General features: G+C 56.3%; 3 protein-coding genes across 6 annotated transcripts in view; 1 reads left to right on the top strand and 2 right to left on the bottom strand.

The window, feature by feature from the left end:
- CPNE5 (copine 5) overlaps nucleotides 1-2,386 on the top strand; it is an 88,896-nt gene extending 86,510 nt beyond the window's left edge. For both annotated transcript variants that reach the window (XM_045777816.2, XM_045777817.2), the window contains one exon: nucleotides 664-2,386. In XM_045777816.2, coding sequence (XP_045633772.1) covers nucleotides 664-882 — 219 coding nt within the window. In that variant the 3' untranslated portion in view covers nucleotides 883-2,386. The remainder of the gene's footprint in view (nucleotides 1-663) is intronic.
- A 2,769-nt stretch (nucleotides 2,387-5,155) lies between these two features.
- Nucleotides 5,156-9,996, bottom strand: LOC123779571 (galanin receptor type 1-like). The gene is given in 5 exon segments (XM_045777826.2): nucleotides 5,156-5,347; nucleotides 5,349-6,037; nucleotides 6,040-6,270; nucleotides 8,984-9,082; nucleotides 9,954-9,996. Coding segments are annotated over 5 exon segments (1,254 nt in total).
- Nucleotides 6,757-21,389, bottom strand: part of RAB44 (RAB44, member RAS oncogene family) — a 36,746-nt gene continuing 22,113 nt past the window's right edge. For 2 of the 3 annotated variants that reach the window (XM_045777830.2, XM_045777829.2), the window contains exons 9-14: nucleotides 19,502-20,973; nucleotides 15,835-15,916; nucleotides 14,500-14,614; nucleotides 13,286-13,387; nucleotides 11,755-11,831; nucleotides 7,149-10,172 (exon numbers count right to left, since the gene is read on the bottom strand). In XM_045777830.2, coding sequence (XP_045633786.2) covers nucleotides 10,082-10,172; nucleotides 11,755-11,831; nucleotides 13,286-13,387; nucleotides 14,500-14,614; nucleotides 15,835-15,916; nucleotides 19,502-20,973 — 1,939 coding nt within the window. In that variant the 3' untranslated portion in view covers nucleotides 7,149-10,081. Of the gene's footprint in view, nucleotides 10,173-11,754; nucleotides 11,832-13,285; nucleotides 13,388-14,499; nucleotides 14,615-15,834; nucleotides 15,917-19,501; nucleotides 20,974-21,389 lie in introns of all 3 variants that reach the window. The other variant, XM_087858184.1, reaches the window with a different exon arrangement.

The raw sequence follows: 21,389 nt of genomic DNA, 5'->3' as shown, positions 1-21,389 counted from the left end.
AGCCTCAGATGCACCTTAGGAAGCGCTCCTGTCTGTGGACCTCCTGCAGTGTTCCGGGGATGGGGAGTAAAGACTGACGTTCCCCAGACCCCCTGGGTTTCAACGGTGGGGGGGAGGGGTCAGTCCAAGGCTGGAGACCGAAGTCAGGAGGCTAGACCCCAGAGCAGGGGCCGTCTGGGAGGGGGGAGCCGCGTATGGTAAGGCCTGGAGGCAGGAGTGAGCTGAGGCACTCAAGGAGTTGGGGGGTCCCCCCCCCCCCCGGGAGGAAGCCAGAGGGGCCTGACTTTGGGTGTCGGCCTGGAGACAGAGGAGGAGAAGCAGAGCAAATGAGACGGAGAGGTTGGGGGAGATGGGAAGGCCTGTTTCCCAGAAGCCAGGGGGTTCATCCAGCATTTTCCAAGCGCTGGCTGAGTCCCTGTGCTTGGTGCCGCGACCTCAGAGCTCAAGGGCTCCTGTTCAGGGGTGCATCCCAGCAGGGAGGAGGTGCTCCGGCTCTGTTGAGCAGATGAGAGAACAGCCCCTCGGCATTCCCCAGCAGCGGGAGGGGCTGAGTGCAGAGGGCAGAGGCCGGGGAGGCGTGGGACAGGGCCCCGGGCCTGGACACCGGGAGGGGGCTGGGGTCCAGCCTGAGCCCCGGCCTGACTGTGCCTTTCCTCCGGCCAGTTCGTGCCCTTCAGGGACTACGTGGACCGCACGGGCAACCACGTGCTGAGCATGGCGCGCCTGGCCCGCGATGTGCTGGCCGAGATCCCGGACCAGCTGGTGTCCTACATGAAGGCACAGGGCATCCGCCCGCGCCCCCCGCCCGCCGCCCCGGAGCCCTCGCCCCCACGGTCCCCAGCCCGCACCCCCCCTGCCTCCCCCCTACACACACACATCTGAGCACTCTTCCTGAAGGCGCCTGGCCTATGGCGGGCGGCTCCCTGGGGGCGGGGGGCCAGTGGAAGCTCGGCTGGGGTCCCCAGACCCCCTTACGATATGCCATGCCTAGCCTTTGTAACGTGTGTGCCTGGCCAGCGGAGGATGGGGCCTCTGAAGACTCCGCTCTCATTTCCCGGCCTCATGGCCCAAACCCCGGGAGTTGGAGGGTACAGGTGGTGGGGGTGAGGTTCCAGGCCCCTGCCCTTCTCATGTCCCCCTGACACCTGGTTCTAGTCCAGCCAGGAAGGGGTTCACGATCAGGAGGATTGGGATCCCCCTCAGCCCACCTGGGCAATCCCATCTGCTCCTCTATGGCCCTGAAGCCTGAGCTGGGCCTCTCTCCTCCCGGGCCCTAGGCCCTCCCCTCCTCCTGTGCCGTCTATTCCTACACCTGGTCCCTGACCTCCCCACTCACCCCCCCCAGTATCTACCCCGTCCATATTTCCAGTAAACCCGGTGAGGCTGATGGGTTTGCGGGGATGCCCGAACATGTGACCCCTCCCAGGGACACTTGCCTGCCACGGGAGCCCAGCGGAACAGTAAAGGGGAGGCTGTGATGGGAGGCCATAGGTCACATGCTGGACTACCAATGGAGGCTTGTCAGGCACAGAGTCCCTTCTGGTGCCTCTCAGGCCCAGAATGACACTGGTTTTAGATCCACAGATCCACAGGCCCCTCCCTGGTGTGGGCCCCCAGGCGCCTCTACAGTTGACTCCTGGCTCCAGGCGTCCCCTCTCCTGCCAACGCTGCCCAGGGCCTTTGGAGCCCAGTCGTCTGCTGCCCCCCCAGAGGCCTTGGAAGGAGAAGTCCAGCCCCAGCACTCCCACACTGCCCCTCTCTCCCACACGGATAGGCGATAGGAGTCCTGAGTTTGAGCCCTGCATCTAGCGCCTGCCTGTGGGAACCCAACGAAGGCCCCTCTGCCTTCTGGGACTCAGAAGTAGGGCAAGAGGTTGACCAGATGGTCCCAGGTTTATCTTCAGCTCCGGTGTCCCGAGAGTCCATTCATGCCATGCCCAGCTTCCCCCATCCCACTTTTCAGCAGTGTGACCCCTTACTCTGGCCGTCTTGGCCCTTAGGGTCACCCTGTTCCATCCTGTCACCTTAAATCCACCCTAGTCCTTCAGCCTTGGGCTCTGGTGTGTGAGCCCAAGCCCTTGCCTCTGCTGTGGGGAAGGAGAGGAAGGTGTTCTCGCCCCTGGGCCCACCGGACTGCCCAGCCTTCACCCACATGGGGAGCAAGTCATGCATGCCAGCCCCTCCCGCAGCATGGGGCTCCCCAGACCACTACACATCCCACGCCTGGGGGGAGACCAGGCCCCCACCCTGTCCGCTGCCCGACACGCTTTCCTTCCTGTCATGCATGATGGTGGTGTTTCTACGCTGTCTGGTCCTGTGCCGTCTCTGAGACAGTCTCTGTGTGGAATTTGCCTTAAACTGAAGTAAATTTGGTTCTTTTAGTAGAGTTCCTTGCTTTCCTGACTCCTGTGAAAAACAGCAAATGTGTTGCTGTTTGACAGGGTCCAGGTTCTCCTTTCTCTCTCTCTTCCATTCTTTTGTTCGATAAGGATTTCCTGAGCGACTGCAATGTACCAGGGCCTGTGCTGGGCGCTCGGGATGCAGCAGTGAACGAAACGCAGGCCCTAGCTCCACACGGAGCTTACAACACACACACAAATGAGACAGGAAAACTCAGTAAGCACTTAAACAAATAGGTATATAACCTAATTTCAGGTGGTGATAAGAGTTACAAAGACAAATAACAAAAGAAGCGGCTGAAGAGGAACAGGGGGGTACTTTAGATGAGGTGGTCAGGGAGGGCCTCTCTGAGGAGGTGAGGTTGAGATGAGCCCTAAGGAAATGAGAGAAGGAGGCATGCTGGTATCCCAGGCAGGAGGGCTCCAAATAGAAGGAACAGCAAGTGCAAAGGCCCTGAGGCATACTTTGTGTGAAGGACAGCAGGGAGGCTTGTGTGGTTGGAGCTGTGTTAAGAGGGGCAGGGGGGCGGGGGTAGTTCAGGAGAAGAGATTAGGGAGCTGAAGAATCCAGAATGTACAGGGCCTTGTAGGCCATGATAAGGGCTTCGGCTTACTCTGAGTGAAACGGAGCCAGTGAGGAGGTGAGAGAGGTGAGTAACATGATCAGGTTATTCTCGAAAACAAGTGGGTCACTTTATTGCATTTGATCACGTTGACTCATCCCTCAACAAGTACTTACCGCGCACCAGTGCCAGGCCCTGCTCAGGTTTGGAGACACTGATTCACACACAGCTGCACCCTCCGGGGGTGACCCCTGCTCTGGAGCGGTGAGCTAGGAAATCCTACCACCCGGGGCTACCGATGCCAAGCCCGTGGGAGGGGCCAGGGGCTGTGGGCACCAAAGGGGCGCTCCTGGCACAGCCTGGACGACTCATAGGCCATGTGCCCGGGATGAGTTGCTGCTGCTGTGTGCAATGGGACCACCGTCTTCCCTTGCGGGATTAGCGTGTGGACAGACTGTGGGGCCTAGAGATATGGCCACGTGAAGCGTGTGACGTGAGCAGACAGGACGCACTTGCAGAGCACAAGAAACACCACCTCCCTCCTCCTGGTCGCTCTTTGTATATAAATTGCTGGGGCCATCGGAGCCCAGGATCACAGGGAAAGGGCCCTTCCCCCTCCTCTGGGCAAGCTCACAGTCAGATTAGCCTCACGCCAGCCATTCCCAATCTGCACATCACAAGAAATTTGGTACTGATTATACAGAAGTTTGGGACTTATTTACTTATGATTTTATAGTAAATTCGAGCTGATTCATGGCTGTCCCTATAATTCGATACCCCTCTGACTTGCATTCCCATATGCTTTGAGTGAGAACCAGGTGGGGTCCTGGCCTGGGAAGAGGGAAGTTTCTAGAACCAATGACCCATATTGCCTCACCTTGGGTGCCTGTGAGAAAGCGTCTAGAGGAGATGCCCACCTGGCAGGGAATCAAGTCTCAGAGCCGCTGCCCCAGGGGCCTGAGGGCATCTTTACTGTGCTTGACGCTGTAGCTTCTGTCCGGGCTTATTTCTCAAGCTGTGTTCCACAGAACACTGGTTCTCTTGCATGAATTTTGGGGAACTGCCTACTCCGAGCCCCTTTCAGAGAATCCCAATGGCCTTTGGGGTATTCAAAGCTCTGGTAAGTCCTGCAGCAGAGAGACTGGTTTAACTTGGTTCAACCCAGTGTTTCCAAAGCTTTTTGACCGTGGAGACAAGAAAGTCTGTGTGTGTGTGTGTGTGTGTGTGTGTGTGTGTGTGTGTGTGTGTAGCTGTAACACTGTTACCAAGCAGAACATCTTGTCTTTGGACTTTAAGTAAAGACAATCTTCCTGGTTCCCAGGCTAACACAGATTCTAAGGCCTGCTCCCAGAAGGCCAGAGGGAGGGCCTGGAGTTTGGGAACTTCTCAGAGGAGATGGGGTAGGAGAGGTGGAGACCTTCAGTTGCTCTGGAAAGAAGGAAGGGGCGTGCCACGCTGGGAAGAGAAACCGCAGAGAAGAAAGGAGGGCGTTCAGAACTTCACAGCTCCAAGGTTGACGTTGTGTTCCCTTGTTGGGCTGAGAGGCGTGTGTGACCGAGCTATGGGAGGGCAGGCAAAGAAGGGAGAGGTCCCTGAAAGGCTCTCCTGGCCTCTGGGCCCCCATCCCGGCTGCAGCGTTCTCCTCTCCTCACTCCCATTCGCTCCCTAGGCCTTCAGGATTAAGGACCCCGGGGTTGTCATTCTCTGGGTCATTCCTCTACCCACTTCTCTGCCTTTGGAATCCCTTTACCGACCTCTTGTCCCCTCACCTCAAATGCCCCTGAATTAATAAAAATAAAATGATGATTATAGTAATAGTAATATGCACTTATGAAGCACCAGGCATTCTTCTAAGCACATTGTATATGTTATGTTTATCGTTGTACAACTCTATAAAGAACGTACGATCATTATCCCATTTTCCAGATGACAGAACAAAGTCCTAGAGCAGTGAAGGGACTTGCTCAAGGTCATACTAGAAAGTGGTAGAATCTATAGGGATCTGAGTCCCAAGGTGGAATGGGAGCACCAACCTAGTCACCATTTTAGTTGCGTGTCACCTTGGCTGGGCCACCTGCCCTCTCTGGATCTCAGAGAGGTAAAATGGTAAAATGGAGGGGACAGGCTGTAACGTCACTAAGGGTCTTCCCACCTCTCTTGACTCTCGGCCCTCTCTCCCATCACCCTAACTTCTCAGACCCCCACCAGACCCCATAGACCTCCTGGGGCCCTGTCCTGGCCCAGCTGGACACGCTCCAGCGCCATACTGGCCCCACCCACACCCCCAGGGGGCCTGGCTGCTGCCGGCCTGCAGAAGAGATCCCTGAGCCCCGTCCGGAAGGGGCAAGAGAGGTAGAAGCAGAGGGTGGGGCTGACGGCGCAATTGGGAGTAGGCCAGGATGGTGCAGAGACTGGATGCCACGAAAGCCACTGGCGTGGCAGGCAGGCCACCCACGGCTGCCACATAGCCCAGCATGGAGCAGGACCCCCACATCAGCACAAAGACCACCAGCACCACAAGGACGAGCCCTGTGTTCTCCCGGTGCTCCTGGATGCTCTCCCCACTGGGGCCACGAGGCTGTGTCCACATGAACCAAGCAACGTGGCTGAAAGAGCAGCCCAGCCCCAATATACAAGGCAGGAAGGCCAGGGCTCCCAGTAGAGCGAAGTAGCAGGAGGTTTGGGCGGGGCTCAGGAGCAAGAGGCAGGCCCGGGCCCCTGCTGCCCCCTCCTCCGCCACCACTCTTTGGAACAGCCAGTTGGGCAATGACGCAGTGAGGCCCAGGACCCACATGGCCCCGCAGAGCAGCAGGCGGGCGCCCCGGCCCGAGGGGAGGGCCAGCTCAGGCTGGGCCACCGCCATGTGGTGCAGAAAAGCCGTGGCCACCATGCTGTAGAAGGTACAGAACATGGTGGCATTGTTGGTGGCCTGGCTGGTGGTGCAGATGACAGGGCCCAGCCACCAGTGGGGCCGCAGGAAGCTCATTAGCAGCACGGGCACCACGCCGGCCAGGAAGAGCAGGTCGGACAGCGTGACGTTCACCAGGAGGCTGCCGGTCAGGGCGCGGAGCGGCGCGGGGCCCCGGAGGCCCGGCGCACCAGCAGCAGCATGAGCGCGTTGGCGGGCAGCCCCGCCAGCAGGATGAGGCCGCACAGCCCGGCGAAGACGAGGCGGAGCGGTCGCTCGGGAGTGGCTGGGAGCCCGGCGGCGGTGAGCGTGGCGTTGGGCTCCGGCCCGGCTCCACTCACCGGCTCGGGACACGCAAGGACCGCGTCGGCACCAGCCCGAGGGCCCCCTTCCTCTTTCCCTGTAGAGCCCCGCTCCTTTCACAGCCCGCTGCGTCCAGTGCGGGTCCGTGGCGGGCAGTTAGTCACGTGAGACCTCACAACAACCCGCTGGGACCCGCTCCAGCAGCGCCCCGGGTTCGAATCCCGACTCTGCTACTTTGTAGCTCCGTGACTTTGGGAAAGTTACCCAGTTTCCCTACCTCAGTTTCCTCGGCTGCGAAGAAGGAAGGAAAGAAAAGAAAACAGATGTCAACAGTAACTGCTCCAAAAGGGTGAGGTTCAGGTCATTTTCATTTTCCTCTTTGTAATTTCTTTATTTCTACAGTTTCTGCAGGGAGTACAAATTGAATCTGGGGTGTGTGTGTGTGTGTGCGCGCGCGTGTGCGCACGCACACACACATTTTTTGAAGATTTTATTTATTTATTTATTTATTTAGCGAGTGGGGGGAGGGGCAGGGGGAGAGGGATTGAAGCCCACTCCCTGCTGGAGTGCAGAGCCCCATGCGGCTGGATCTCATGACTCGGAGATCGGAACCTGACCCCAAATCCAGAGGTGGACGCTCAACCGACTGAGCCCCCAGGTGCGCCTGTATATACGTGTGTGTATTTATTTATTTATTTATTTATTTATTTATTTATTTATTTATTTAAACAAAACCTTGCCTGCCTATGAAACAGGCAGATATTAATTTGAGGTTCAAGCAAGAAAGTGGATACACAGCAGCTTTGAGAAGGCGTGAAGCCCCTGCCAGGGGTTCCCAAGCTTGTCTACACAGTGGGATCACGTGGGGAGTTTCAGAAATACTAATCACCCAGGTCCCATCCTAGGGGCGGGATTTAGCTGGTCTGGGCTCTGGCATTTTCTTTTTTTTTTTTTTTAAGATTTTATTTATTTATTTAACAGAGATAGAGACAGCCAGCGAGAGAAGGAACACAAGCAGGGGGAGTGGGAGAGGAAGGAGCAGGCTCATAGCGGAGGAGCCTGATGTGGGGCTCGAACCCAGAATGCCGGGATCACGCCCTGAGCCGAAGGCAGACGCCTAACCGCTGTGCCACCCAGGCGCCCCGGGCTCTGGCATTTTCTAAAGATCCCAGAGGACTTTCCAGGGCAGACCTGCTTGGGGAAGGCCTGCCCTCTATGCTGTGCTGTGCTGGTTACCGGGCAGGGCTGGGGGAAGCGCCCTCCGATGACATGATGGAGGGGAGGGGAGGGAAAGAAAGGGTCCGGGGACCTGGCCCCTGCTCCACCTAAGCGTCCATACCTTCCCATAAGAAGCCCCCTCACGTCGTGGTGAAGCTTGTGGCTGCTGGAGCCTGGGTTCAAAGCCCCGCTGCGCCACTTGCTACCCGCATCGACTGTGGACAAGCTACTTATCCTCTGTGCCTCATTTTCCTCATCTGTAAAGTGAGGATAAGCACACCCCATCTCATAGGGTTGCTGTGAGGGTTAAACAGGGCAGTACAAGTTAGGTGCTCGGAATAGTGCCTGGCATGAAGTAGGGGCTTTGTACATGAGGGCTGTTCTGCTCCTGCCCGTCCTCACTCCAAAAAGCTCTCTTCTCTAATACCTCTGTCCAGGCTCTCTTTTGTCCCCCTGCCCTCCCCTCCTCACTCCACCTCCTGAGCCCCATCAGCCCATCCAGCCCTCCTTTTCTTAAGCAGCCCCAAGCTAAGGTGTGACCAGAGCCCCCTTGGCAGACATGCCCTGAGAACTCACCACTTGTCTGGAAGTCCACTCTGAAATCTACCTTGAGTCCCTCCTGCTGCTCTTCCCGTAAGCCTCGTGCACTCTGAGCTTCCCGGCCCTGCTTGCTGGCTTGGAGCCCTCTGACACCAGGAAGGGCTGGCGGCCCCTCCACAGCTCTGCTCGGCACAGAAGCTGGATCTTGCCAGAGAAAGCCAAGTGACGGTTCTGGGCAGGTGTGCGGTCCCTTCTTGCACCCCACCTCTAGGGAACCAGAGCTGGCTGCCTGCAGGCAGAGCTGAGATGGAAGGGGCAGGCCCAGGGGCCCCTTCTGTACTGAGTCCCCCAAAGGACAGGGGCTCTATCCGCTCTACTGCCTCCCCCAGGAATCACACCCTGCTTACCAGCCTCATTAATTCGCTGGCCTACAGGACAGAGATGTCTGTGCCTGCCAGGTCCCCAGACCCCAGACAGAGCCATTAGGAACAGCGGAACCTGCCTGCCAGCCTTGCCCGTGGCCAGGCATCACTCACTCCAGCCCACCTCTCCATGTCTGTCTGTCTTAGAACCTACTATAGCCTAGAAACTGCTCAGAGCAGGGGGAGGCTCATGGGCTGATGGAGAGGATCCGGGAAGGGAGAAGACATTGGGGGTAAGAAAGAATCAGTGAGAGAGGTAAGTAAAAGAACTAGCTGGACCACGAAATCATCCTGCATATTGTCTAGAGGCTGAATGGGGTCCATTAAGGCATCTGATCCAACCTTTGGTGGCTTCTGATGCCTGAAGCTTTTCGACCTGGCGTCTTGCCAAAGCGTCACCCGACTTCCCCTTGTATGCCTCTAACAACAAGGAGCTCACTGCTGCGGAGGCAGAACTGAGCAGAGGGATAGGGGCCAAGACTGGAGACTGGTTAAGCCAGTCGGAAGGCTCTGTCTTCTACCTCCTGCCCTCTCTCTCTCTCCTGCAGTCTCTCGCTCTATACCTCTTTCTCTCGAACGGTCTCTGCTTGTCTGTCTGTGAAACTGGGGTTTCGTCTGGTTCCGCAGTACCGAATACAAAGTAATCATAAGCTCCGCGTCCTGCGCGCACCAGGCTGTAGGACGTGATGAGCGCCCCTGCAGTTAGCAGTAAGATGACAGGGACGACCGCTGCAGCAAACACGCGTGACAGAAGATAGTGCCACACTGAGGGGCCATCTCCCTAAGGCTCTCAGAGCAGGCTCCTTAAGGGCACTGAGGACCCCAGCCCGGCTTATAATAGGCAGCCCCTTTCGGGAGGGGCATAGTAGGCAGTTCTGGGAACTCCAACAAAAGCTGCAAAGGGGAGCCCATGAGTGATCTGAATCTAGTTTTTTGGCTGCTCCGCAGGCCCCACCAGCCACCCCCCAGCTGCACCTCAGGCCAGAGGGCTGTATCAGAGGACATTGTGGCATTCAGGGGGTAGGATCTCTGCATATGACCCCTTAGAGGCAGGTCTTGGGGAAAGGAAGTGGGGTCGGGGCTCAGGGAGACAGGGGTAATAGGGCTTATCAGGGGCCATCCGAACACTGGAATCGGATTCCGCTCGGAAGAAACTTGATGCTTGCAAACAGGTGGTGAGACAGGGTTCATAAGCTTTGGCAGGCGCGGAACAGTGGGACGGCTCTAATAAAGTGTCTTGTAATTAACAGGCTGTAGGAATTAGTAATCAGCCCCAAAGCAAGCTCCTCGGAAAGGTTCTTTCCCTCCCCTCGACGTTTATCTTTATTTCGGGTTATATAAAGAATACCCAGACACTGCAGAAGATCTAGAAATACAAACACGTATAAAAAGGGCAGTAACACCCCCACACGTTCACCCTATAATTTTACCCCACGGAAATGTGTGGCCAACAATATGGTGTATTTTCCTTAATTCATTTGTCTCGACTTTTCCTTTTGAGAGTTTTAACCACCCCCCCACCACCCGCCACCCCCAATCCTTCTTCAGAGTGCAAAGGGCAGTGTTAGCACAGCCCCTGCCCTGGGATCCGAGTCCTGACCTGAGGGAATTTCCTGAACTTCCAAGCTGGCCATCTCTGTCATTGCTGCATCGGGCAGGTGGGACAGGAGTTGAGGAGGAAGAAACCCCAGGGGTGGCTGTCCCCCCCATCCCGGTTGGGCCGCGTGGTCAGAAGCAGCAGCCAGCTCTCTTCTGTGGCCTCTTGGGGGTCATCTCCACCAGCGCGCCCTTCAGGCGGTCTTCCTGCATCTTGAGTGACCTGTATGACGGCACCAGACATCAGTCCTCTGTCTCACCTTCCAGGAGCAGCAGGGAGGGGCCCACGGGTGAGCTGTGGGGCTGTGGGACTGCGCCCCCTATCGTCCTCTCCTCCCACTTGCCCTGCCCCTGCGATGCATCCCACACGGCACCCGAAAAATGGGGCCATGGAGACTTCGGCCTTCTGTCTCTTTCCTAGCGTTCCTTCCAGCCCCCTGTGAGCTGGGCACTGCACAGGGGACTCCGAATAGGACAACGAAGCCAGCATGTCCTTGCCTTGAGAGGTGAGGAGACAGAGAAAGAAGGGGCCTTCAGAACGCCGGAATGAGGAAGCACACAGAGGGACGTGTCCTCGAAGGTCCTTGAAGGACTTAGGGAGGAAGGAGGAAGTGTCAGAGCTGAGGCCGAGCAGTGGACAAGGGTTCGTTAGCAGGAAAGCGGGGTGCATTCCGGGCAGAGGGCAAAGGCTCAGTGAGAGAGAGCGAGCTTGCGAGTTCGGGAAATGAAAGAAGCTCATTCATTCATTCACTCAGGTTATATTTACTGAGTGTGGACCCCTGTCCCGAATCACAAAGCCTAAAGACGGGCCAGAAAGAAGCCTTAGAGGCAACAGGGGCTCGGGGGCCTGGGGGCCTGGAAGCCACATTCAGGAACTTGGGCTTTTGTCCTAAAGCAAAGGGACGCTGTCGAGCAGTTGTCTGTCAGAGGGCGTCACGGCGTGATCAGGTGAGCTCGCAGACTCACCCTGGCTGCTTTGTCACAGAAGGGGCTTCCAGATCATCTGCTCTACGACCTCTCCACCTTACTTATTTCCTTTGTTTATTGGGCACCTACTACGTGCCAGGCGCTGTGGAGGGAGGGGGCTGGACAAAACCGCCCCCCGCCGGCCCTCCTGGAGCCACAGCCTCGGGCAGGAGGCAGACAGCAACCAGGGACCAGACAAATGCATGTACAATTACAATTTGTCCAGAAGGGCTTTGAAGGACACAAATGGGACAGGGTCCCGGAAGAGTGGTGGGGTGGAGACGGGTCAGGGAGGGCCCCCCTGAGGGGCTGAAGCTGAGCGAGTGAGTGCGCATGTGCGTGCGAGCACGTGTGCACACAGGGACGGGACCACCAAGGTCATTTCCAGGCATTTGGATTTTATTCCAAATCGAGTGGAAGTTGGGGCGCCAGGTCGGAAGGGTATGCGACTGGTGATCTCGGGGTCATGAGTGGGAGCCCCACATTGGGTGTAGAGATTACTTGAGTAAATACATAAATAAAAACTTAAAAAAAAAATAAATCTAGTGGAAGTTACTAGAAGGTGGAGAGCAGGAAGGTAACCCTCTGTCCCACTGCACCGCGCAGCGGAGAAAGCAGGCTGAGGCTCAGAGAGCGGGCTAGCCTTTGAGGTGATACTCCACTGGGACTGGTAGAACTCAACTCAGACTCTCCGCACAGTGCTCTCGCTCGTTCCCGAGAGGGTGAGCCCTGTGGCTTCATGGTGCTTCCTCAGAGCAGAGCAGGCCTTCCCTTCCCACGTGAGGGCTCTGGAGGCTGCCCAGGGGACTCTGGGTGGGGAGCAGCAGGGTGGCACTCACCGGGCCAGGTTCACCACGGGCTCCAGGATGTTGTGACCCAGGGCAGCGCTGCACTCTCCAAAGGAGACCCCCAGCTCCTGCGGACAGACAGGGGTGTGGGGGTCCTGGGAGAGCCCACTGAGCGACCAGCAGTCCCGGCCCCACCCAGTGCACCCCAAGGCCAACTCCGACGGTTTGGCTTGTCAAAGAGGCCACTCCGGAGACCTTCCACAGCCCTGGCTCTGAGCGACAGTGGAAAGCCTGTGTCCCAACTTGGAGAAATGTCCCTGGGGACATTTTAAACTATTAGCTTTTTTTTTTTAATTTCAAAAATATTCAACAGGGGAGGGGGCGGAATATTGGAAAATACAGCATATTCAAAAAGTGTAAGAGCAAAATATAAACCCCTCCTGTTAGCACTTGATACATATTTCCATTCAGTTTTGCGGAATGCTTTCCCCGGGGGTGAGCGGGCTCCGTGTCAGGTGCTGTCGGATGAGACCACAGCACCCAGCTGCTCGGTCCGCTCCGCTCGAACGCCAGAAGCCTCGCAGGGTCAACCCAACCTCACCCCGGACTTGCCGCTGCTCTTCTGACTTCACGTTTCACTGTAAGCGTTTCCTCCACGCCCTCCAATATTTTTCCGGGACAGGATTCTTAATGGCCAATGCTAGCCTCTCACACGAACCTCCACAGCTTAACCGCCAACTGCTGCCCAATGTTTGTTCTTGTAAATAACACCGTGAAGAACATGGTCGCATAAACACGCTTGATTATACATCCTATGCGGGTACCCATTACGCCATTCTCGTAGGGGCTATTATTTCTGACTTTCCTTAGGATAAATTGCTAGAGGAGGAATTACTATGTCAAAGAGATGAGCCACTGCTTTTAAGGAGGAAAAAAATCCCGCCAACCAGGAGCCATGATGATGACCTCATGACTCTGAGAAAGGAGAGGAGAAGGGGAAAGAAACACAATATGGAAATGCCAAGAGGGGTTGTGGCAGAGGTGGGGTAAGGACTGGGTTCTTTTTTCCTTCCTTATTTTTCTCCAGAGTTTCTGGAATGTGGTCAACTTCTATTCATAAATAAATAGTATCCACTGTCTGCTGGTGGGGCTTTTGATGCAATCTTGCCAGGGAAGAATTTGGGTCCTAAGATAGAATAAATTAGAAGGAATGTTATGTTAATTAGAGACCAGAGAGCAAATGAAGATTTGATTGGGAATTTTAAGTGAAGCTTTTAAAACCTTTTTTTACTCTGAAGATATTTTTATATAGGTCAGAATGTTGTGTGGGAGTCTGCTAATTCGACTCGAGGGTCAGTGTCATGCCCGCGGGACAGCCTCAGGTTTGGGCCTAAGAACAGGGTGGGTGGGAGGCAGAGGCGGCCAGGCTGCTGTCCACTGTGACCCAGCCTTCGGCAGGGCAGGGGCAGGGGCAGGAACGGGCCGTGGGTCCTTCTCAGTTGCCCAGGCCAGGGGGACCTGCCCGCTACCCTCCAGTCGGCCAGTCCAGGCTGGGTCAGGGGGCTGATGCCCACGTGCTCACCTGGGCCAGTTGCTGCCCGACCTCCGTGGGCACTTGCCGCTCCTCCTCACAGTCCTTCTTGTTTCCCAGGAGAAGGATGACCACCCCGTCGGGCCCTGACTCCTGCGCACAGAACACATGCCCTCAGGCACCCACGTTGAGGGCTTGCTCTGTTGTGCCGGGCCCTGGCTGGATTTGGCCCTGCCCTCCAGGAAGCTGACAGTGTGTGCACCCTCCTCCATCGCCTTTCTGTCTCACGCTCACTCCGCACCCTTCCCCCACCCATGACATCTTCCCTTCAGTCTACAGTGAATCTGCCCCTCCTTTCTGCCTGCAAACAGGTCACCCATTTTCCAAGGCCAGCCTCAAAGTTACCTCCCCCAGGAAGCCTTCCAGGATTGTTCCTGCTCATGCCCCTCTCTTCTTGCCTGTGCTGAACAGCCCAGTGCTTGATTACATAGGCTGGCCTGGCTCGTTTCCTAATTGTTTCATGACGACGATGACGACGACGACGACGACGACGACTACTAGCTTCTGTTTACTGAGTGCTTACTATTTCCCAGTGTTGTTCTAAAGGCAATTTTATCAGTTAATCCTAACAACTGTATGAGAGAATTTGGAAAATTGAAGTTCAGAGAAGTTAAGTCACTTGTCCAAGATAACAGAGTTGGGACAGGCTAGTTGGGATTCAAACCCAGGTCCTGTCAAACCCCGAGCCCAGCCTCCTTCACACATGACCTTATCTTACTTCTTTTGCTTCTCTTCAACTAGACTAGAAACTTCCAGAGAGAAGACAACATGTCTTTCTTCATAATCCTCTGCTGTGCTAGTACACACTGTGGATTTCAGTATATATGTATCAATTAAGTACATAGGGGAAGAGCTAGAGATGTGTGGACAGAGGAATTATCGCCTAGAGTGGTACTAGACTTGCACTATCCCCAGGCGTTAAAAAGACAACACGGAGCTGCTGTATACAGGAAAGAAATGTTCAGAGGATAAAGGAAGTAGTTTATTTTGGAGGCTGTACTATGTGGTTGTGGTTTCTTCCTGTGACTATGCTCCCAGCTCATCCAGCCACATGCTCTCAGTGGGTCACATAACCCACACGTCTGTGGTGTCATTTGTAATCCTGGGAAAAAAGGGGGCATGGGCACGATACAAGTTCCCCCTTGACTCCAAACACCAAGGCCAACCCCAACAGCCACCTGCAGGGGGCTAAGACCGCTGCTTACCCGGAGACAGTCCAGCCAGTAGCGCACGTGGGCGAAGCTCTCCCAGGAGGTGACATCGTACATGAGGACCACTCCGTCGGCCTTACGCAGCAGCTGCCGAGTCATGCTGTGGTACCTGCCGGGACAGTCTGCGTGAGGCGAGGCCTGGTGGCCCGATCCCTCGCCCTGGCCTCTCCGGGCCTTAGCCACTTCATCTGCAGAGTGGGAGAATTAACTTTCCTGCCTCTGACTGTTTCCCGCAGAGAGCGTGCCTCCATTTTCCTTCTTGCAGTATGATCGTTGAACAGGTCGCAGTTCCAGAACGTACCAAAGAGCACCCAGGGAAAAGTCTGTCGTCCCCCTGCCCCCACCCTGCCACTCAGTCCCCCTCCCCAGAGGCAGCCAGGGTTACCAGTTTGCAGAGGTGTTTTATGACGATACACAAATGTACGTATGCATACATTAACACCGTTTTCACACGCACACTCACACACGCCCTTTACTCCCCTGCTAAAGGTAAAGACAGTGGCAGACACGCCCTGTACTCATTACTATTCAGTAGTCTGTACTTTGCCTTTTCCAGTTAACAAAACATCTTGGAGAGACGCCTGGGGGGCTCAGGCAGTGAAGTGGCTGCCTTCGGCTCAGGTCATGATCCTGGCGTCCTGGGATCAAGCCCCACGTAGGGCTCTGTGCTCAGCGGGGAGCCTGCTTCTCCCTCTCCTCTGCCCTTCCTCACTCATGCTCTCTCTCTCAAATAAATTAATTAACTAAATGTTTTAAAGAATAAAAATAAAATGTTTTGGAGGTTCCCCATTGTACACAGAGAGAGTGCACAGTCTTTCTTTGTGACTTTGTAATATTCTCTGGATTGTGTAGCTAGGCCCTGACCCACTCAGCTGGCCCACCCCTCCTCCCGGTTAGACTGTTCCTGGTGCTTCACAACATAGATGCTTCCGGAACCATGCTGCTATTACCGTCGTGGATGAGTTCATCCGCAGAATGAATTTCTAGAAGTGGAACTGCTGGGTCAAAGAAGATGTGCCTTTTACATTTCGATGACTACTGCCTCACTGGAAAGGGGCGGGCCAGCGTTTTCAGCAGGACAGGGGACTGGGCAGCTGTCCCCTGAGGGCCCCGTCGGTGCTACGCTTTCTGCCCCCTTGGGCAGCCCACTGGAGCTTGACTCATCTCTGCTTCCCCGACCTCCTCAGTCCTTAGGGGCAGATGCCTTTTTTGCCCTTGGTTGCCTCTTGCCTGTGTTGGAACCTTCAAGGTCAGGGCCCCCCTCTCTCCCCCTTGGCCTCGGGCTCAGCCCGGGGCCGTGACGCCATGAGCGTGGACAGTCCCCTTTACCTCTCCTGGCCGGCCGTGTCCCAGAGCTGCAGGGCGAAGCATTTGTGGTCCACCAGCAGGGTTTTGACCCGAAAATCCACTCCTAGGACACACGGGGCGGGGGGTGGTCAGGCCTGTTTCTAAGTCACCAACCAGGACTTCCAGTCCAAACCTGCCCCAGGATATACCTGTTCCCCGACACCAGCCCCTCTGTCTGCTGGGCTTCCTTCCCCTCAGCTCTCCAATCCCACCCATACTCCAGGCCCCACATCCTCCAAGAGGCCTTTCCTGCCCACCCAGCCCGTGGGGTCACGGTCCCCGCTGTACTCCCACACGCTGACGGTCAGTGCCAGTTCAAGGCACGTTGCGTTAGTTTGACCTCTGCGAACCTAGCTGTGTTCTCCCCAACTGTATGGCAATGGTCATTCCTCAGGTCACTCAGGAGAACCAGCGTCACTGTTTTATTGTTATAATACTCCCTGTTTCATTCCTGATTACGGCATGGATCTTCCCCCTTCAACCAGACCGCAGAGTGGGAGCAGGCAGCCCAGGAGGGTGGGGGGAGCGCTGGTTTCAGGGATGACTGACTGCGCTGGGAGCTGCCCACCCTCTGCTGCTTTGTGGGCTGTGTGACCTCAGGCAAGTCACTTTTCGTCTCTGAGCCTCCCTTCCTCATCTGCAAGGTGACATTTTAAAAAGACCCACATTGGGGGCTCCTGGGTGGCTCAGTCGTTAAGCATCTGCCTTCAGCTCAGGTCATGATCCCAGGGTCCTGGCATTGAGCCCCTCAAGCATCCTGCTCGGTGGGAGGCCTGCTTCTCCCTCTCCCACTCCCTCTGCTTGTGTTCCCTCCCTCACTGTGTCTCTCTCTGTCAAATAAATAAAATCTTTAAAATAAATAAATAAAATAAAATAAAAAGACCCACAGTGGGGTGCATAGAGCATGCAACTCTTGATCTCAAGGTCGTGAGTTCAAGCCCCACATTGGATGTAAAGCTTATTTTAAAATAAAGAAAATAAATTTTAAAACTATGTGTAAAAATAGATAGATAAATAAATAAATAAATAAATAAATAAATAAATAAATAAAAAGAGCCACGTTGCAGCGTGGTTGGGAAGATTGAATGACTCATATTTGAGGTTTGGCCCAGGGGTGCTTGGGAGGTGATCATTTTCTTCATTATTCTCATCTTCCTGAGCCACAGACCTTCAAATTTCACAGCCCCCCACCTGGCTGTGGTCCTGCTTCCAGACCCTTCCTGTCCCTGGAAATATGAAGGTAATAGTGAAATCCCAGGAGGGTTTAAAAGCTTTGGGGGTGCACCTTTCTGACAACCCCCAAGGAATTCAGGCCGACTAGGGAGTGATGGAGAGGGACTTCTTCCCCTTCCCCACTCCCTTTCCTAAGGGAGCCCTGAGGCTGCAGAGCTCACTGCAGGCCTCAAGCCAGCTGGGGGGTGGGGGGAGGGGGGGGTGCGCCTCATTCCAGCGCTGAGCCCGCAGAGACTTTTCTACCTGCTGCTGCCCCTGGCGGTGGCTGAAACCTTGCCCACCCCGCCCCCCCTTCGCAGGAAGTGGCCGCCTGGGGACCTGACTCAGCAAAACGGCGAAGCAGACGTTTGTAGCATCCGCTTCCCTGTATTGCCCTCTTTTCTGAACATCTTAGGAAGCCCGGCGTCCGCAGGAACCTCTGAGATTATCTGACCCAAGCCCCGTGATAATATCCAGCCTCGGCTGAAATCCCCGCCGTGTGGTCTATGAACAACGCTAACAAGTACGCCTCGCATTTCCTAACCCCGCCCTTACTCCCACCGGTCCCCCTCCCGGCCCACCCCCTCCTCAGTCCACCCACGTGGCCCCCATTCCGTCCCCAAAGCAAGTTATAACTTAACCACGCAAATCGCTAAGAATATACCAGTTATTTCCTCCCCGAGGAATCTGCTCCTTTTCAGGGGCAGCGCCAGGGAGGGAGGCACCCTGAACCCAGCACAGGCTAAAACTTATGGGCTGAGGCCTGAGCCCTGAAGGCAGGAGACTTTGGGCCCCAGCGAGGGCAGGACCCTTAACCAGGTCCTCCATGATCTGTTTCCCTCATCTGTAAAATGGGGATATGGAAAAGTCTGGAATGCACCTTCGGCTATAACTCCATCGGCTCAGGCTCGGTCCTCCACCCAGCCCTGTTCTCGAATGCCACCAGGCTAGAGTTCTTATCTTTTTGGGGGGGTGAGAATGGAGGAGGTGACACGAAGTGCGGAAATGTTCACGACTGAAGAAGCCAGAGTCGGCCCCATCGATGGTGAAGCCGGATGGATGACAGCCACCAGGGGGCACCAAACCGCCGCTGGCTCCGCGACCCAGGCGGCTCACACCCCCACCGCCCCCATCCCGGATACGCCCAGCGGGCCAGCGGGGCGTGCAGGCTTGTCCTGTCTTTCTACAATTACACAACCTGTGTTTTTCTTGATTGAATTTTGTGGAACCTTCTTATCACATACTAATGGGGCAGGTCGGTTCCATAGGGAGGGCTTTTGTAAGGAAGGAGGCTTGGAAGACGCTTTGGTGCACTTCCCGTGGTCAGTAAGCAGGACCTTAGGTGATTCATTACCCCGGCCTTGCAGACCCTGCGACCCCGCCCAACGTCAGACCAGGCCTGCTATGAGTTCTCCGTTCCCCAGGACACTGAATTTTTAACTGGTTCCCCCAGTGAGGATTCTTAGAGAAAAATCTGAGAACCCGTCTTGGAACCACTTTTGCATGAAGGCTGTCATTTACCCACTGGTCTGGCCCTGGTCCGCAGTCGGCTTGTGGCCTGACAGACAAATGCACGGATCCCCCCCCACCCCCCCACCCCCGTGCCTAAGTGGGCCCCGTCTTCATTCCTGATCTTGCATTTCTGTGGCTCTATACACGGCCAAGGGCTCACAGATCCCAACGTTTGTAGACGGAGGACTCCTTGTGTTTGGGCACATTTCATTTGCAGGGGCCACTGAATCAGACGCGATCAAATATTTCCTTATAATAATAGCAATAAAAATAATGTTTTTGAGCCCTTGCCACATGTCAGGTATCATTCTAAGAGCTTGACACGTAGTAACTGACTCATCCTTACAACTATTCTAGGAAGCCAGTGCTCTTGTCCCTGTTATGCAGATGAGGGTTTGGGAGCTCCCGGGGTGAAAAATCTGCCCAAGTTCATCCTGCTAGTCAGTGGCAGAGACGGGATTTGAACTCAGGTATCTGAGTTCCTAACTGACCATACTCTAGAAATACATTCTGCGTAAAATACTCAACTTGCCCAAGGCAACTTCCTGCCAGAGCCTGCAGACTGGCCGGGGCCAGTCGTGAGCAACGTGGACCCTGCAGTGGCCTGCCCATAAGCCATGGGGGTGGGGACTTGCTTGTTTTCACCAGCAGCCTGCTCTGGCACCGAAATTGCAGGGTGCTTTGTCGATGTGGTGCATTATAAGCTAATCAGATCAATGCAGCAAAGCAAATTACCTATAATTAGAGATAATTAGTAAAATAGTAAGATTATGCCCATATAAAATAAAGTCTAATGCAGGGCCTGTGGCCAGGACAGAACCTGCCGCTTCCCCGGGAGATGGCTCTCTCTGGCCCCCTCCGGCTCCTTGGCGCCGGCCGGGCTCTCCCCTCCCTCCGCAGCCTCCCTCCCCAGGTCGGCTCTTACCCACGGTAGCTGTCAGCCCAGTGGCGAAGGAGTTCTGGTGCAGCAGGTGCAGGAAGGATGTTTTGCCCACGTTTGAGTCTCCCAGGAAGATGACGTGGAAGAGGTAATCGGGGTCGGCAGGAGGCTCGCTGGCGGTGGGGGACCCTGGGGATGAGGTCGGCGCAGCCCCCCCGGAGTCAGTTCCTGGGTCTGGAGGCCGGTTCTCTGCCTGCGGCTCCCTGGATGGAAGGGAGCCTTGTTCTTCTGCAGGAGCAGTAGTAGGCGAGGCCAGGGGTTGGGCTTCCAGCTCAACCAGGGTGCGGGGGCTCTGCGTGTGCTCCTGGGGCCCTGCTCCACCCCCAGGCTCAGCGCCCTCCTGGGGAGAGTCCAGGGGAGGCAGCTGTGTTCTAGGAGCAGGGGCTTCTGCCTGGGCCTGAGCCCGCGGGGCCTCACGTGGGAGAGGAGCAGGCGGATGAGCTCGCTGGGGGGGCTCTGAATGCCCAGCTTCCGGGCCACGAGCCTCACTTGACTGCTCTGAACTGAGGTCTCGCCCTCCTTGGCCCACCTGTTTCCTTTCCTCGACCCCAGGATCTTCTTCCAGATGCTCGTGGGCAAGGGCCGGCAGCCCATCTGGCGCGAGGACCCGGCCGTGAGCGTCTCTCGGCCCCCCAGGAGGGCCCTCCTGCACACCGGGGCCCAGGTGGCCCCGCTCCAGTCCCTCTGCGGGAGGCTGCCCCACTGGCTCCAGGTCCTGGGAGGGCCCAGCCAGCCCTGGTGTGAGGGCTCTGGCCCCTGGGGACCCCAGTTCTATCTCAGAGCCGGGGACCTGCGAGTCCTGATGGAGGGCCTTGCTCTGTCTGGGGGCCTTCTCTGGGACAGGCCCAGGCCCGAGGTTCTTGTCATCTGGGTGTGAGGCCTGGAGCTGTTCGCTGGGCCCAGCCGGGGCCTGGGGAGGGGGAGCGGTCAGCTGGGGAGGGGGTGCATCCTCCAAAGGAACAAGCATTTTGAGGGCAGCTGCCACCAGGCTCCCTGACTCCCCAGTTGGGGCCCCCGGGAAACTCCCATGGGAGAGGGCCTCGGGGCCAGGCCCTGACTCCTCCTTAGGTTGCAGGCTTCGAGGCTGGACAGGCGGCTCTGGGCCGCTGTCCTGCCCATCCGGGCCCACTCCTTTCCCTTCCTTGGCCCTGGAGGGCGCCCCACTGGGGCTCCTTGGAGCCCCATCCAGATCTGAAGGCGGCTCCTGACCAAGCAGCCAAGCATGTGGCTCTGAGATGGAGATCTGCCTGACTACTCGGGGTGTCTGGGGGCCTGAGGGGGTCCTCGGGGTTGGAGGTGGGCTCCAGGAGAGCTGCAGGGCTCTGCGCGAGGAGGTGTTGAAGTTGCTCAGGAGCTGGTCCCAGTCATCCTCCTCCCCAAACAGTCCAGGCAGGGGAGCCTCCTCAGAGGAGACTGCCTGGGCGTCTGGAGCCTTCTCGTCACCTGCTCTGGGGACACTAGGAAGGGTTTAGGAAGCTAAGGTCAGGGGAATCTCTCCTCATCGCTAACACCTCACAGCTGACCCCCTCCCTCAGTCTCTGCTCAGGCGGTCCTTCTCACCCTGCACGCACTGCCATTCCTTTCCTTCATCTAATCCTGCCCATCTTTCAGGGCCTATATGAAGCCTCACCTCCTCCAGGAAGCCTTCCTTGACCATTCTGGTCCATCCCACTCCTCTGAGCCGTAACAGGTAGAGTGAGTGCCTGCCTGGGATCCATTACTACCCTAGACCCTGTGCGTGCGTGTGTGCGTGCGTGCGTGTGTGCGCTCGTGCTTGAATCTCAGTTGTGTGACCTTGAGCACATGACTTTCCCCTCTCTGTGCCTTCGTTTCCTTGTCTGAGAAGTGGGCATGAGCATGTTGGCCTGGCAGG

The sequence above is a fragment of the Ursus americanus genome, chromosome 32 (assembly GCF_024610735.1).
Source record: "Ursus americanus isolate L20-20 chromosome 32, mUrsAme1.1.p, whole genome shotgun sequence".
In the NCBI taxonomy this organism is placed as follows: domain Eukaryota; kingdom Metazoa; phylum Chordata; class Mammalia; order Carnivora; family Ursidae; genus Ursus; species Ursus americanus.
The sequence above is the reverse complement of the archived record's forward strand: the minus strand, read 5'-3'. Positions and strand labels throughout refer to the sequence as shown.